Here is a 15,240-nt window from a genome sequence, read left to right as displayed (position 1 = left end):
CCATGCCATGGGATGCCCACACTACCATCTCTTCTCTATTCTCTCTTGGGACATGCACACACACAACTGGCATGTTTTTCAAATCACTGGGTCTGGGACTCAAACCACACTGTCAGCCATGTGGGATCCAACTGCTTAATCACCATGCCACCAGCTGGCTCACTACTATTAAATTTTGAAAGTAGATAACTTGTTTTGATTTCACAGGCTCACAACTGGAGGGCATTTGCATCAGAATGAATCATGTTTTTAAATTTCATTTAAAAATGTTAATTATGATAGATCATGTGTGTATGCATGTGAGAATGAAAGAGAGAGAGATGGGCACATGCCATGGAATATGGCCACACTGGGATCTTCTTCCTCTAGTCCTCCAGCCCTTGGATCTTGGGCACTTGCATACATGCCTGAAAATTTGATACAGTGTTGTGGGACCCAGCCTCTCTTGGATAACACATTATCACTGCACCATGGAACGGGCCCGAAATTATGTTTTAAGTCTCGTCCATATCTTATTCATATGAGACTGGACTATTGCATTGATGCTGGAATGAGTTAAGAGCTTTAGAAATGTTGGAACTGTGTCTTAGTCCATTTTCTGTTGCTGTAACAGAATGCCATAGTTTGAATAATTTATGCAGAATAGTTTATGTAGCTCATGGTTCTGGAGGCTGGAATATCCAAGGCTGATGTGCCAGCATTTGATGAGGTCTTTCATGCTGAATCATTCCATGTTGGAAAGGTGGAAGGACAAGTGAGCACATCCAAAAGAGGATACAAGAGTAAGCCAAGCTTATTTTTATAATGAGCCACTCTTGCAAAAACTTATTTCTTCAATAACTAATTCACTCCAGTGAGAACTAGCTCATTCCTGTGCTAACCCAGTTTTTGCTAGTTAAGCACCTCATTGAATAGAAGCTAAGTATGCTCAGAAACAGATAATCTTAAATAATCCATTTGAGAAGCCAGAGCCCACATGACATAATCAGTTCTTAAAGGGCTCACCTAGATCCACTTCTTAATATCATTGGATTAGGGATTATGTTTCCAACACATGAACTTTTGGGGGGGACACATTAAAATTATAGCAGATGAAAAAATGTATATCGTATGTGAGAAAGACATGAGTTTTGGGAGTCTAGAAGCAAAACATCATGGTTTGAATGTCCCCTCCAAAACTTACATTGAAATTTAATTGCCACTGTGATGATAGTAGGAGGTAGAACCTCTCATGACCAATGTCATTGTAAAATGAGTGAGTGAGTTACTGAAGGAGTGACATTGCCATAAACATGAGTGCTCTTTCATGTGTGTTCTCCTGCTCCTGCTCTCTCTCTCGCATGTTCACTTCTGCCTTCTGCATGATATAAAGAATCGTTACCAGATGCTGGTGTCATGATATTGGACTTCTCAGACTCCAGAACCATGGCCCAAAATAATCTCCATTCTTTATAAAACACCCATCTATGATATTTTGTCATAGCAGCAGAAAAATGAACTAAGACACTTGGTAAAACAAAACAAAACAAAACAAAACACAGGAGTATGTGGGGGTAATGGAAGTGATCAATGGGATACAAGCAACCACCTAGTGATATTTGGTGGCAGAAGTAGAAAAAAATTGTATATTAAATGGTCTCTGTGAAATTGCAGTTATTGGAAACTGGTAGTTGTTTGGTCTCTGGTTACTGGTTTAAATATTTTAACAGGAGCCTATGGGTAGTTAATACTGTTTAAGGGACAGATGACTTAGATAGCAGGTATGTTTCAAAAATTTGAGATTAGGGACCAGCAGTTAGGATAATGGCTATGTCGCTGGACTCCCATGTAGCTGACCACAGTTTGCATCCTGGACCCGGTGGCTTAAAACTCATGCTGGGCGCATATGCATGCGTGCCCAATATCCCGAGAGGAGAATGGAGGAGAAGGGATTGTGGCGTGGCCATCCCTCCTGGGGGGTGATTTCTCGCTTTCTGTTTCTCTGTCTCTGTCTTTCTGGCGAGCGCACGTGCCCTATAGCAAAAACCCTCTCAAAAAAAAAATTGAGATTCAACTTCTTATAGCTTAGATGAGATCACTACACTTAAACCTAGTTGTGAATACAGTATAAATTTCCTCAAAAATCTTGAAAATATCTAAACACAAGGCAGAGAAGATAATTACCTGGCCTACACAGACAATGGAAGAAACGAATTTAGTTTATAATTTTTCTTTTCAATATTGTGCATGTATTAGCCAGAGAAAGGAAAAGTGAGAAATCATCTCACAGGGTGGATGACCATGTCACAATGCCCTCCCCTTCACTTTCCTCTTGGAATTTTGGGCACACATGTACATGGTGTGTTTCTCAGGCTGCCAGGTCTGAAACTCTAACTGTGTGGTGGGCCATGTAGGATCCAGCATCTTAACCACTATGCTTTCTGACCCTAGTTTACACAATTTTATAATAAATTTTTCCTAATTAAGTACTTCACTGAGTGGAAACTAAATATATTCAGGGATAGATAATCTTGAATAAAACTCTATCCCAAAGGTCCTACCAAGATGAATTGACTTCAAATAGAAGCACCACATAACTGAATACGCTCTCATTGTGATTAGAATTATTTGGGATTTAACCAACTTAAATATGACAGTGTTTGCATATGATTAGTACTTAATTCTCCTTGTTAATTATATCAGATTACATATATGACTACTTACTTAAGACCGTTCCAAGTTAAGAATACAAAAAACATAGATGTGCAAGTGTTTTTCTGACTGAGTGTTTTCTTATCTTCTGGATTAGATACCTAAGAATGGAATTGTTGAGTCATATGGTAGTTCTATTTGTAGGTTTCTGAGGAACCTCTGTATTGTTCTCCACAGTGGCTCTACTAATTTACATTTCCACTAAGAGAGTAGGAGGGTTTCCTTTTCACCCCAGTTTTGCTAGCATTTATCATGCTTTATTCTTTAAATCTTAGCCATTCTGATTGGGGTTGAGTAGTATCTCATTGTAGTTTTGATTTCCAATTCCCTTATATGAGACATTGAACATTTTTTTCATATGCTTCTTGGCTGTTTCTAAGTCTTCCTTGGGAGAATTGTCTGTTCAGCTCATGTGCTCATCTTTAAATTGTATTGATTATTTTTTTGTGGGAGAGCTGCTTGAGTTCCCTATATATTCTGACTATCAATTTCTTAGCCATAAAAACAATGACACTCTGACATTTGATATACAATGAATGAATATGGAAGATTTAATGCTAAGTGAAGTAAATCAGGCTATGAAAGACAGGCATTGTATTTTCTCTCCTAATGGACACCAAATGTCTGCACTCTAGAGCAGAAACTGAAATTCTGCAGGAAGGCCAACTGTAGATAGTAGAGACAGAACAGATGGAGGTGGGTTAATAGGGGGTTTAAGGGAGGGGATCAGGGAAAAACAAAACATTTAATAGACACAAAAATGAGAAGTTATCTGTGATGATAATGTATATGGTATTGTCTTTGACTTGACTAATATGCACCACATTCATGCTGGGAAAAACCATGTACACAGTAAAGATGATTAATATAAATTAAAAAAATAAAATAATAGATAGATCAAGTATCACTGACATCTTACCTTTTTTCCCCTTATCTACGGATTCCCAGGAACCTTGGATAACTTCAAGAAGACAGAAGCCTTTTTAATTTGCACATCCTGAAGAGAGTTTAGTGACTATCACTTCTGTCTGGATGTCACAAAGTATATTCTGTGTTCTTTCACTCTCGGCTGAGTGAAAGGAGCAAAACTTTCTAGAGATTTTGTAGGTCCCAGTATTAAGTATTCACTTCTCTTCTGTCTCTTCTATCCTAACTACTCACATCTTAGAGGAGAAGGGAGTATTTAATATTAGTCTTTTTGAAGCCTTATCTAATTTCTAACCTCCCTGACTGCAGCATTGCTAATTGTGTCTGAGTTTCCAACCACTTAAATTCTTTGGTGCCCGATAAATTTTAGGTCATATGTGTATTTTCCAAATTGCGGGTATATATTGGGTTGTCAGGAAAGTCATGATACATTTTTGCATAGAAAAACAGAGAAATATGCCATGACTTTCTGGATGACCTAATAAATATAAATATACATATGAATATGAATATAAATATAAATATAAATCTTAAGCTGCACTAAAAAATTAAACACAGAAAAGAACTCTAGGTTCCTACCAACAGGCCAACAAGCACCATAAATAAAGAGAAAAGAGGGTTTCGGAACCAAGGAAGGTCATTATGTGAACACAGCCATTTGCCTTCCCACAAATTCTACACTGGGACGTCGAGAAAGAGGGTTAAAGAGATTTTCACATTTTATGTAATTGGTAGAATGATTTTTAGAATAATGAGCCTCTGCATAGTTAATATAAGGCTTCTAATATTAGCATCGACAATAGAGAAAAAATGCTTGTCTTTGTTTCCTCAGCTGGAGGATCTTATTTAGTTTACTTCCCAGTTTACCTGAGTTAGAAGTTGTATTTCACTATTATGATGTATAATAGTGTAATGATAGTACTTAGATTAAATTATTAGAATACTTGTTGCTACTCAAGTGTGGCCCAAGTGCTAGCAGCATTGGAATTACATGGGATCTTGTGAAAATACAGACTCTCAGGCTCCAACTCAGGTTACTGAATTAGTGTCTGTACCTGAACATGATCCCAAATGATTCATTTGTGTATCATTTGAGAAACGTTGGTCTAGATGAATAATAATCATTCAGCAATTCCAAACTTCTTTTTTTTTTTTTTTTTTGCCCAGAAAATTATAATAAAAGCACCTTAAAAGAATCTCCCCCTCCCTTTTTTTTTTAAGAGAAATTTTTGCTGTAGGGTATATGTACTCACTGGAGAAACAGACAGAAAGTGAGAAATCATCCCCCACAGGGGATTGCCACACCTCAATCCCTTCTCTTTCTCTTTGGATTTTTAGACACATACGGACATGCACCTGGCATGAGTTTAGGGTACTGGGTCCGGTACTTGAACCACGGTCGACTACATGGGAGTCCAGCGATATAACCATTACGCCATCTGCTGGTCCCAAGCATCCCTTTTTATACAATATATTTTTCATATTTCAATAAATCAAGCAATTACTTGGCTATGCAGAAGACACTAACTTTTTTTTTTTTTTTACTTTTTTTTTTTTTTTTCGAGAGGTTTTCGCTATAGGGCGCGTGCGCTCACCAGACAGACAGAGAGACATAGAGACAGAAAGCGAGAAATCACCCCCCAGGGGGGATGGTCACGCCGCAATCCCTTCTCCTCTATTCTCCTCTCAGGATCTTGGGCACGCACGCACACGTGCCCGGCGTGAGATTTAAGCTACCGGGTCCGAGACTCGAATCGCGGTCGCCTACGTGGGAGTCCAGCGACATAGCCATTATGCTAACTGCTGGTTCCCAAGACACTAACATTTTTAAAAGAGAATAAAATCATGATTTTTCTTTACTTTCCAACTGTCTTGTTTTCTAAATTCGTTTTTGTTCTAGAGTGGAAATAAACACTCACATGTCCAAAGAATAAATTTCTAAAATATCACTTTAATGACTTGCTTAAATAAGTAAATTGGTTTCTTTGTGTACTACTCTGCAGTGGATACTTCTATTCAATATGAGTTAAATTTAATTGATGGGCTACACATCCTGGGTAAAAAGCTTTTATATCAGTAAAACTCTGCCTTATTGACATTTTCATAGTAGAAATAAAGATTCAAGGGAAAATGAAGGGAAGTTTAAATAGCTTGAGATCATCAAACTTTGGGGCACATGGATGCCATTAGCTTGATGCCTACTAAATAAAATGTTGGCTAAGTCTGAATCTTGTAAAATATATGGTAAAGAGACTTGTAGATACTGGTTTCACTGAGGGTAGATCTGGCAAAAAAAATGTAGATCATGATATCACATTAGTAAACTTGGAGTGATTTTTGAATTTTCCCTTTCCCTCAACCATTCATCCAATTAACGTGCAAGTTCATTGGTTCTACTGCTAAAATCCATCTTGAATTTTTTCATTTCTCTCTATCTGTACCACAGGTTCTCCTGAGCTGTCTCTGTCTCTAAGGACTTCCATCTTCCTCTGTAGTTATCTGCTGTACTTCCTGTCCAATCCTTTTTCCATGTAACGGTCAGAGTCACCTTTTAAAAACTCTAAGTCATGTAACACCTCTACTGAAGAATTCTTCATTGGTTTATTATTACTTTTATATAATTATTATTTTTTAAGTTTTGCCATAGAGTGCATATGCTCACTGGAGATAGAAAGAGAGAGAGGGAAAGTGAGAAAACACCCCTGGGGGAATAGTCATGATGCAATCCCTGCTCCTTCTCCATCTCTCTTTTTATTTATTTATTTATTTATTTATTTATTTATTTATTTATTTATTTATTTTGCCACAGGGTGCATGCCTCACCAGAGAGGAGGGAGAAAGCGAGAGGCAGAGAGAGGGAAAGTGAGAAATCACCCTTTCAGAGGTGAAAGTGGGGGGATGGCCATGCTGCAGTCCTTTCTCCATTCTCCTCTTGAGATTTTGGGCACATGTGCCTGGTGTGATTTTTCAGGCTGCTGTATCCAGGACCCAAACCATGCAGTTGGTCATGTGGCATCCAACCGTTTCAACTACCATGCCACCAGGTAGCTTCTTTTTGTGTTATTATACAAGTTCCTTAGCATGTCAAAAAGGCACTGCTGGGCTGGCTGGCTCTGTGGCACATTGGTAATGTGCTGCTTGGGAGAAGCTGAATCCCACATGGCAACCAGGGTTTTAATCCCCAACCTAGTTAGACTGAAACACACTGGTTGGAGGACTGGAGGAAGTGGACTGTGGCAGACCAGATGCTGTAGAGGGTGCTTATCTCTGTCTTTCTCTCTCTTGCAGACATGTGCTCTGTCACAAATAAAGAGCACCTCAGGATTTTATTTTTTAAATCCATCTCATCCTGCATTCCTCCTTGTTCTTTTTATTCTAGGTGTCTAGGTTTCTTTCAGATCCTAAAATATATTGTACCTGTCTCTTTCAAAGCATAAAGACTTTGTGTGTCCAACTCATTTTCCATTTCAGGTCTCAATTTCAGTGTATCTTTTTCAGGGAAGACCTTGCTGTCTTACCTGGTCTAGCTCTTCTGTAATTTTCCATGTAAATTTCCTGTTTATGTCCTGAAAATCACATTACAAATTGATTCTCTGAATTTTATACATTTTGTGTATTTATTATTGCCCATCATAAGGAAGATATGCCCAAATCAAGGCCTTGACTGTCTTGCTCATCATTGATCACTGAGTGACTGACAAAAACCAGTCATCCTTACATATTTGTTAAATAGAATGACTTTAAAATAAATTTTAAAATTCACATGTTTAATTTTTTATTACTTCCTTGCTCTTCATTATACAAGTGATTAAGTTTAAACAAATCTTTTCAAGTGCATTATGTGAAAAAGTTTTAAATATGATGCTTTACTCTTTCAAGGAATGCTCAGTATTAGGAACAACATTAATATGCCAAGAGAGTACTTTAATGGGACATTTTGTTTAAGTCTATATCAAGGCACCAATCGAAGCTCTATCCCAGTTATCTGCTTCTATCTTTGTGTTCTCCTCTGATTGACGTTAAGGAAATGAAGTGTACTAGCTGCCTTATTTAGCACTATAATCTCTCAGTATGGTATCTAAACCAAATTTCGGGGCAACGAATGCACAAAAACAGGAAGGTCAGACTCTCTTGATCTGTCCTAAGAAGTTGTGACCTGGAGAGGAGGTGATCTGACACATTTCAGTCAAGTCTATATTGAGATCCATTCTTTCCCGTGGCCCGAGACTGTACTATGTTTATTCAGATTAGGTGGCTCAGAACTTTAGAACTGAGTCAATAGATCTAGGAAGAAGCTGAAATAGTCCAGTTAAGAGTCTGGTAATCTCTTCTGCCAAAGTAGAAAGTACTCAAGTGATAGAAAGAAGGATGTACACGAAAGAAGTATTCATAGTATTGTGTATAAGAGAACAATGTGTTCACCACACTTCAAAGCTAGTTTTATTTGGAGAATTCCAAACATCAAGATGAATGATGAACAGTATCTATTAAAATGTTTTATGTATACCTATGTATAGATATTTGCAAAGTATGAATGATTGAATGGATACATTTTGTAAATAAGCTTGAATGTTTAGACCTTTATTAATTTGCTGGGGCTGCTTGGAAACATGCCACACAATGGGGGGGGGTGCTTTATACAGTGAAAATTTATTGTTTCACAGCTGTGAGTTTGAAAGTCCAAGAAAAAGATGTCCATAGGTTTGGTTTCTTCTGAAGGTGAGGAAGGAAGCCTTTGTTCAAGACTGTTCTCCTTTCTTGTAGATGACCATCTTCTCCCTGTATCCTTACATTGTCTTCCCTCTGTCTGTGTCCAGATTTCCTTTCCCTTTTGCCCTCTTTTTAATTTATTATTATTTTTTTAAGTTTAGAGTCCATCATCATACATTTCTCTAGCACACAATTTGTTTTTTTCAAAATATGCACAAAGTACATGATACTAAAGTCAAGGATATCACCATATACATCATATTCAATACAGAACTTCACATTTTTTTTCTGTTGAGTATTTCTTTCTTTATTTATTCATTTCTTTAAAAAATTTTTTGCCAGTGGGCACATGTGCTCACTGGGGAGGAAGAGAGAGAGGAAAAATGAGAAAACACTCCCTGTGGGAAATGGTCATGTCATAATCCCTTCTCCTTCATCTCTCCTTCCTTTTAGGATTTTGGACATGCACACACATGTGACCAGCATGGTTCTTGAGACTCTGGATCAAGGACTTGAACTGCACTGTCAGCTATGTGGGATCTGGCTGACTTAACTACCAGGCCACAGGCTTGCTCTCCGTTTCTTATAAGGACACCAATCATACTGGATTAGTAGTGTCTACTCTAATGACCTCACTTTAACTGGATTACTTCTGTAGAGACTGTTTCCACATATGGTCCACATGCTCTGTTACTACGGGTTAGGAATTCAACATAGACGTTTTTGATGGACACAGTTCAACCATGACAGACATATGTAACTAATTTAATGATATGGCATGTTAAAGTATACAAAAGAACATATGTCAAAAATATTTGCTTCTTATGGCCATAAACTATATAGCATACCTCAAAAACTGAAAGATTTTACATGCACTATCGTCTGTCCCACAAGCAAATGATAATAAAACTATGTTTTAATAAAGAACTTAATTAGTATCACTTTCTAAATTGCAATTTGTCTTTGAGAAGTTATTCAGCCTTAGCTGAAGCCTGGTATAAGCATCCTTTTGGGGTAGAAGTTTGACATTAATAACTTAACACTTGACGCTAGAGGACATGTTTTCATTAGCGGGAGCTCAATGTGCTAATGAAGTTCTGAGCTTACTAAAGTTTGATTTTAATGTTTCTCTGCTTTTCCACTAATGAAATCTAAACTGGAGAACTGATAGACTTAATTTTTTTTTGTCTTTTTAACCATTATGTAAAAGCTGGATCACATTTTAATTTCCCATTTAAATAAGGTAAATGCAGCACAATTATTCAACTTACAGAAGAACCCTAATTTTCACACGTAGGAAGAAGTAATTCTGCAGGTTCTCATGGTCATTAGTTATGGAATCTCCAGCGTCAAGTTCAGACAATGGATTGCTGATATGTTTTGTCTTTTCCACATTTACTCCTCTTGTCAATACCTGGAGGTGTTTTTCCAAAAAGAGCTTGGAAGCTCATTCTGCCTGATGTGGTCTCCTTTGACTGACAGCTGAGTTGGAGCAAGGGGGCTCTGATTCAGAGGCTTCAGTAGCTGTTGTACCACAGCCTGCCTGATGGCTGATGCAGGCTGTGTAGTAATTGTGGTGAGATTACCCGAACCACAAATCCAGATCCCCTCAAATGAATTAAATTGATTTTGATTTGCAGTTGAAAAAAGTAAGGTTCTGGAATGTCAACCATCCATTTCTTTCCCCTAAATTGTAGTATTGCTAGGATGGATTTTATTTAAATTGAGTCTGGTTGAATCACAGCAGAAATAAATAAACTCTAGGTTGATACGTTTTTTTTTCTCCCTACAAAATTCTTAATGCATGGTACCTACATGAAATATCTGTCATGACTCAAAAGCAGGTTTAATTTGGGCTTTCTAGAGATATTATGCATGGACACACACTCATACAACTACTCTCTCATATCAAGTAGTTCCCCATTTCTCATGGCATGGGAATCATTTACAGTCTTAAAACTACTTTTGGAGGAAAGAAGGGATTAACTCTATATGTACATATGTAGGCTGTACTTAGGGGACTTGCTGTCCCTATCCTTTCATCTCCTAATTAAATACTTCTATTAAGAGGTACTGGGAGCTGGCCTGGCTGAGTGGTTAAGGGAGCCAGATCTTACATGGCCCACCATGGTTTGAATTCTGATCCTGGTGGAGTGAAAAACACACTGGGAATGCGCATGTGTATGTGCCCCGAATTCCAATGGGATGGAGAGATGGAGGGGATGGGATTCAGTATGATTGTGGCTTACAGGGGATGCTTTCTCTCTCTCCCTCTGTCTCTGTCTCTTTCTCTCTCTGGCAAGTGTACATACCCTTTGGCAATAAGGTAAATAAGCAACAAATAAAAAGTAGTACGGAGATCTATATACTAAACTTTTCTTACATGCATACTAGGGCCTGTTAGGCTAGTTAGTAGTTCTGGAATCTGCTTGCATGTGTCATTCGGTAAATTTCTATAAAAACATAAACCAAAAGACAGATAATCTATAAAATCAAAGGTCTCATTCCGGGGTCCCTTTAAAACTATCTATAGGGGCAGATCCTGGTAATAGATGTTTTTATCAAAGTAACTTGTATGACTTGAGTACAAAGAGCCTTTTGGGAGCCTCCGCTCTAGGTTGACTGAGTGTTGGGGCCCCTTTGGAATGGTGCTTTCTCTTTGACCTGCTCAAATAATCTGTAGTGAAGCTGCCAGACATCTGATAAAACTCACGATCAACAGTGATTTTGTCGTAAAATAATTCTCTGAAAGTTTTACAATGTAGTTACAATATAATTGTAAGCTATATCATTTATTCCAGTATTATATCTTTGAATTTTGGTATGTCTTCATTAAAACTACCTTTAGGGAGAAGATTTTTAGTCTCTAAATCCTATATTTCAGTGAGCTTTTTTATCACCTTAAAAATCCTGATACTAAAAAGTGTTTAAAATGTCATTGACACCCAAAGAAGATTAAAACAGACAAGTAAAAATGGATTTTGAATAATGTCAATTTCCTTTTGAATGAATGCATAAAAGTTTAATTACTGTTTAGAAATTACATCATGCATCTCATTACTTCTAGTTTATCATATAACTAGAAATATATCACCTACGTCTGAGAACAGACTAGAATGGGATGCATATAAAGGGCACTTGAACTGCTTGATTAAGTGGAATCCATAGATCTGTGTGTTTCCAACAAGCCTAGTCTCTGTTCTTCAACCTGTATAATGATTCCATAAAATTTACAACTTTAATTCTCTATCCTTTGATTTAGTGCACATTTTCAGAATTAAGTTATCTATCTCAGATTTAGAACATCTTGCTTAAAAAACTGGAAATTGGTTTATACTTATTTAAGTATGGACTCTGATTCCTGCCATTTATTGGAGGACCCGTTATATTATCGAAAGCTGGAACTCTCTGATACAGACACTAGCATTTGTATGGGTGTGAGACTGCATGGGTGTGTATTTTAAGGGCTTGTTTCCAGCAGAAACTTAATGTGGGGAATATGTATGATCAGGAACCAATTTGGGCCTGTTTATCTCAACTTGCTCTGAGTTGCCTGCAGTTCTCTGTTATTTTAGAAACATTTGATGAGTAGGACTAAACAAAATGACAGAAAAGCATTTCTTGTAACAATATAATGTGATTCTGTATACTGACTTTGATTTGGGATTCTGATTTCTTATTTCATAAGCTCAGTTATCCTGATTTCCCCTCTGTATTTTTCTATGAACTAGTTTTTAGATCCATTTTAGGGGTGAGCACACCAAAGGCTTGGAGATGAGAAATAACTGCGCTTAATGTCAAGTAATGATTCCCAAATGCTGCTGAAAATATTATTCTAAAACTGGCATTTGAACCCAGTTTTTTTGAGCTTAAGTATTCCAGATAAAGAGTATGGTATGTCTCTTTGTTGTTGCTTTTAATGTAATCCAATAAATTTTCATAGTTCTTTCTGGTTAAATGTGTTCCTAGATGTTTTATGATTCAATTATTATTTTTCAATATATTTTTCCCCATTCCATTTTCACCTGGTTATTACTAGTACAAAGGAAAAGCTATTTGCTTTTGTGTATTTTCCCTCATCCAGATATCTTCATCTTAATACCTTTGATACTTGCATAGCTTTTGTAGTGGAATCTCTCAGGGAAGGGTGCTCAAGGTTTGTCTGCAAAGTCAGTATCACTAGGGCACTTGTCAGGAATCTGAATTCCTGAATTCTCAGCTCACACCTACTGAATCAGAAACTGAGGGTGGGGCCTGGCCCAGCCCTGGGGGTTTTAGGAATAGAAGCATATCTGAAAAAATAATGGTATCCTTTTCTCTTTTTCTTTTTCTTTTCTTCTTCTTCTTCTTTTTCTTCTTTTTTTAAAATGAGTTTTATTGCTGTGTCTTTTTCTTACTTTGTAGCATTAGATAAAACAGAACAATGTTGGGTACTAATGGAGATTTTTAACCTTGATTTTTATTTCATTTTTAAGAAGTTTGCTGTTTGTTAGTTTCTGGACTTTTGCATGTTTAAAAGTCCTACCATTTGAAATTTTGACATCTGAGTTTTAAATAGGAATGATTGTTGTATTGTAGCAAATGTTTTCCAGAGTTTATTATGTGAACATAGGAGTTTTCACTCTTGATTTGTTAGTATTTGAAACGTGTTGATGGATTTCATCACGTTGCCCCACAAATGCATTCATAAGAACACAGGCCTGCTCTGCAGCACGCCATTAAGTGCTGTGCAGAGGAGGCTGCATTCCACATGGCCTACTGACGTCTGAATTCCAGCCCTGGTGGCAACACACTAGGCATGCACATGCATGTCCAGGGTGATGAGATGGACAAATAGAGGAAAAAGGACTGTGGCATGACGGGCCCATTGTAGGAGGTGCTTGCTTGCTCTTTTGTGTGGGCATCCACCCTCTGTCATTGAAAAACCAAACCAAACCAAATCAAAAACTTGGTGGATTTGTTTTAATATATGACTAAACTTGGTTTTCTAATGCCCATTTTCAGTTAATAGAATTATTTTCCCCCAAAAGAGCAACAGTACTTTTATTATTATTTTTTTAAAATTAATACTGGGACCAGCAGTTGGCATAATGGCTATGTTGCTGGACTCCCACGTAGTCAGCCATGGTCTGGGTCTCGGACCCGGTGACTTAAACTCACGCCAAATGTGTGTGCATGCATGCCCAAGATCCCAAGAGGAGAATGGAGGAGAAGGGATTGTGGTGTGGCCATCCCCCCTGGAGGGTGATTTCTCGCATTCTGTCTCTCTGTCTCTCTCTGTCTTCCTGGCGAGCACACGCACCCTATAGCAAAAACCTCTCAAAAAAATTAATACTATTAGTTCTTTCCATCTTAAAAATCCTGCTTTTTCTCTGCCCAATTTGAAGGTTAATTGCATTTTTATGTTACATGTTTTATGCAGCTCTTCAGACCTCAGCTCAAAGCAACAGTAGTAATAGTTGACTCCCTGTGTTCTCATTAGAATTCTACCAAATATCTGGCTGGGTAGCTGTCCTCGTCAAGTGGAACATGTAACCATCAAACTGAAGCATGAATTGGGGATTACGGCCGTAATGAATTTCCAGACCGAATGGGATATCGTACAGAATTCCTCAGGTTGTAATCGCTACCCAGAACCCATGTCTCCAGACACTATGATTAAGCTGTATAAAGAAGAAGGCTTGGTCTACATCTGGATGCCAACACCAGATATGAGCACAGAAGGTTAAGTATCAGATAAATTATTCTGGTCACTTGTGATGTGTTTCAGAGAAGCCCTTGCTGTCTGTTTGTCCATCTTTCTCCCTCCATAATTAGATGATAGAAATAGGAATGGTAGAAATGGAATAAATATGGGCCAGCAGGTGGATGGTGGCCAAAGCTCTGGACTCCCACATAGCCGACCTTGAGTCCTGGACCTGGCAGCTTGAAAATCACACAAGGTGAGTGTGCTTGTGTGCCCAAAATCCCAGGGGAAGATTGGAGGAAAGGGGATTGCAACTTGGTCATTCCCTCTGGGGAGCGATTTCTCACTTTCCCTTTCACTGTTTCTCTCTGGTGAGTGCATGTCACTCTATGGCAAAAAACCTTTAAAAAATGAAATAAATATAAAAGTTTAGATTTAGTATTTAATACTTATGTGTTGTCCCATTGGCTAATTTGTTTCATGTGCCTTCTACAATTTGTTTATTGATTAACTATGTGTCAATTGTGCATTGACTGTATATGTGGCATTATGCTGGTGACTGGGAACAGTACAATAAAGACAGACAGAAACAACTTCTGTCCCCATGGGGCTTATATCCTAAATGGAAAGCTCACATTAATCAAATGATAAGGAGTAGAAATGATAAACTATGCTTTTTTTGTGTTATAAAGATATGTAGATTTTGTTATGAGATCATGTACAGGCAAAGGGGGTCAGGGAAAGTTTTCTTGTGTGGGAATGCTTGAGCTAAGATTTCAAGGGTGGAATGGGAAAGGTGAGGTGAGGGCGAGGGTATCAGGCAGAGGGAGCAGCTTAGAAGACTCCCTGTGGCAGGAGAGAGCAGGGAGTGTTGCAGAAATGGAACAGACAATGTGCTGCAGGTCAGAGAATGAGCAGTGAGGGTCTTGCAGGATTTGAGCCAAAATAAGGACTTAAGACTATTCAAAGGCAGTGAGAAGCAGTCTAAAAGGTTAGGAAGTGGGGAAATGTTAGATACAATTTTTTCCTCCCAAAGTGCTCTTTGATTGCAGAGCGCAAATGAAGTGGAGGTAGGTCTGGAAGGCCACTGAGGAGGTTACTGCAATATAGTAGGAGAAAATGCAGCTCAGGACAGGGTGGAAACAGTAAGTGTTCATTTCTTGCACGCGTACTCACTGAGCATGTTTTTGTAAAGGAAACCATGGTGTGGTGTGGGTGCTGCCAGG

The 15,240-nt window shown here is 38.1% G+C and overlaps 1 protein-coding gene across 1 annotated transcript in view; it reads left to right on the top strand.

Annotated features, from left to right (window-relative positions):
* The window catches only part of EPM2A (EPM2A glucan phosphatase, laforin), an 82,777-nt gene that overhangs the window by 54,651 nt on the left and 12,886 nt on the right, over positions 1-15,240 (top strand). The window contains exon 2 of the mRNA XM_027765694.1: positions 13,811-14,052. Coding sequence (XP_027621495.1) covers positions 13,811-14,052 — 242 coding nt within the window. The remainder of the gene's footprint in view (positions 1-13,810; positions 14,053-15,240) is intronic.

The sequence above is a fragment of the Tupaia chinensis genome, unplaced genomic scaffold (assembly GCF_000334495.1).
Source record: "Tupaia chinensis unplaced genomic scaffold, TupChi_1.0 Scaffold139457_1, whole genome shotgun sequence".
NCBI classification, from domain to species: Eukaryota; Metazoa; Chordata; class Mammalia; order Scandentia; family Tupaiidae; genus Tupaia; species Tupaia belangeri.
Note: the sequence above shows the minus strand (reverse complement) of the source record. Positions and strands in the feature narration are given on the sequence as shown.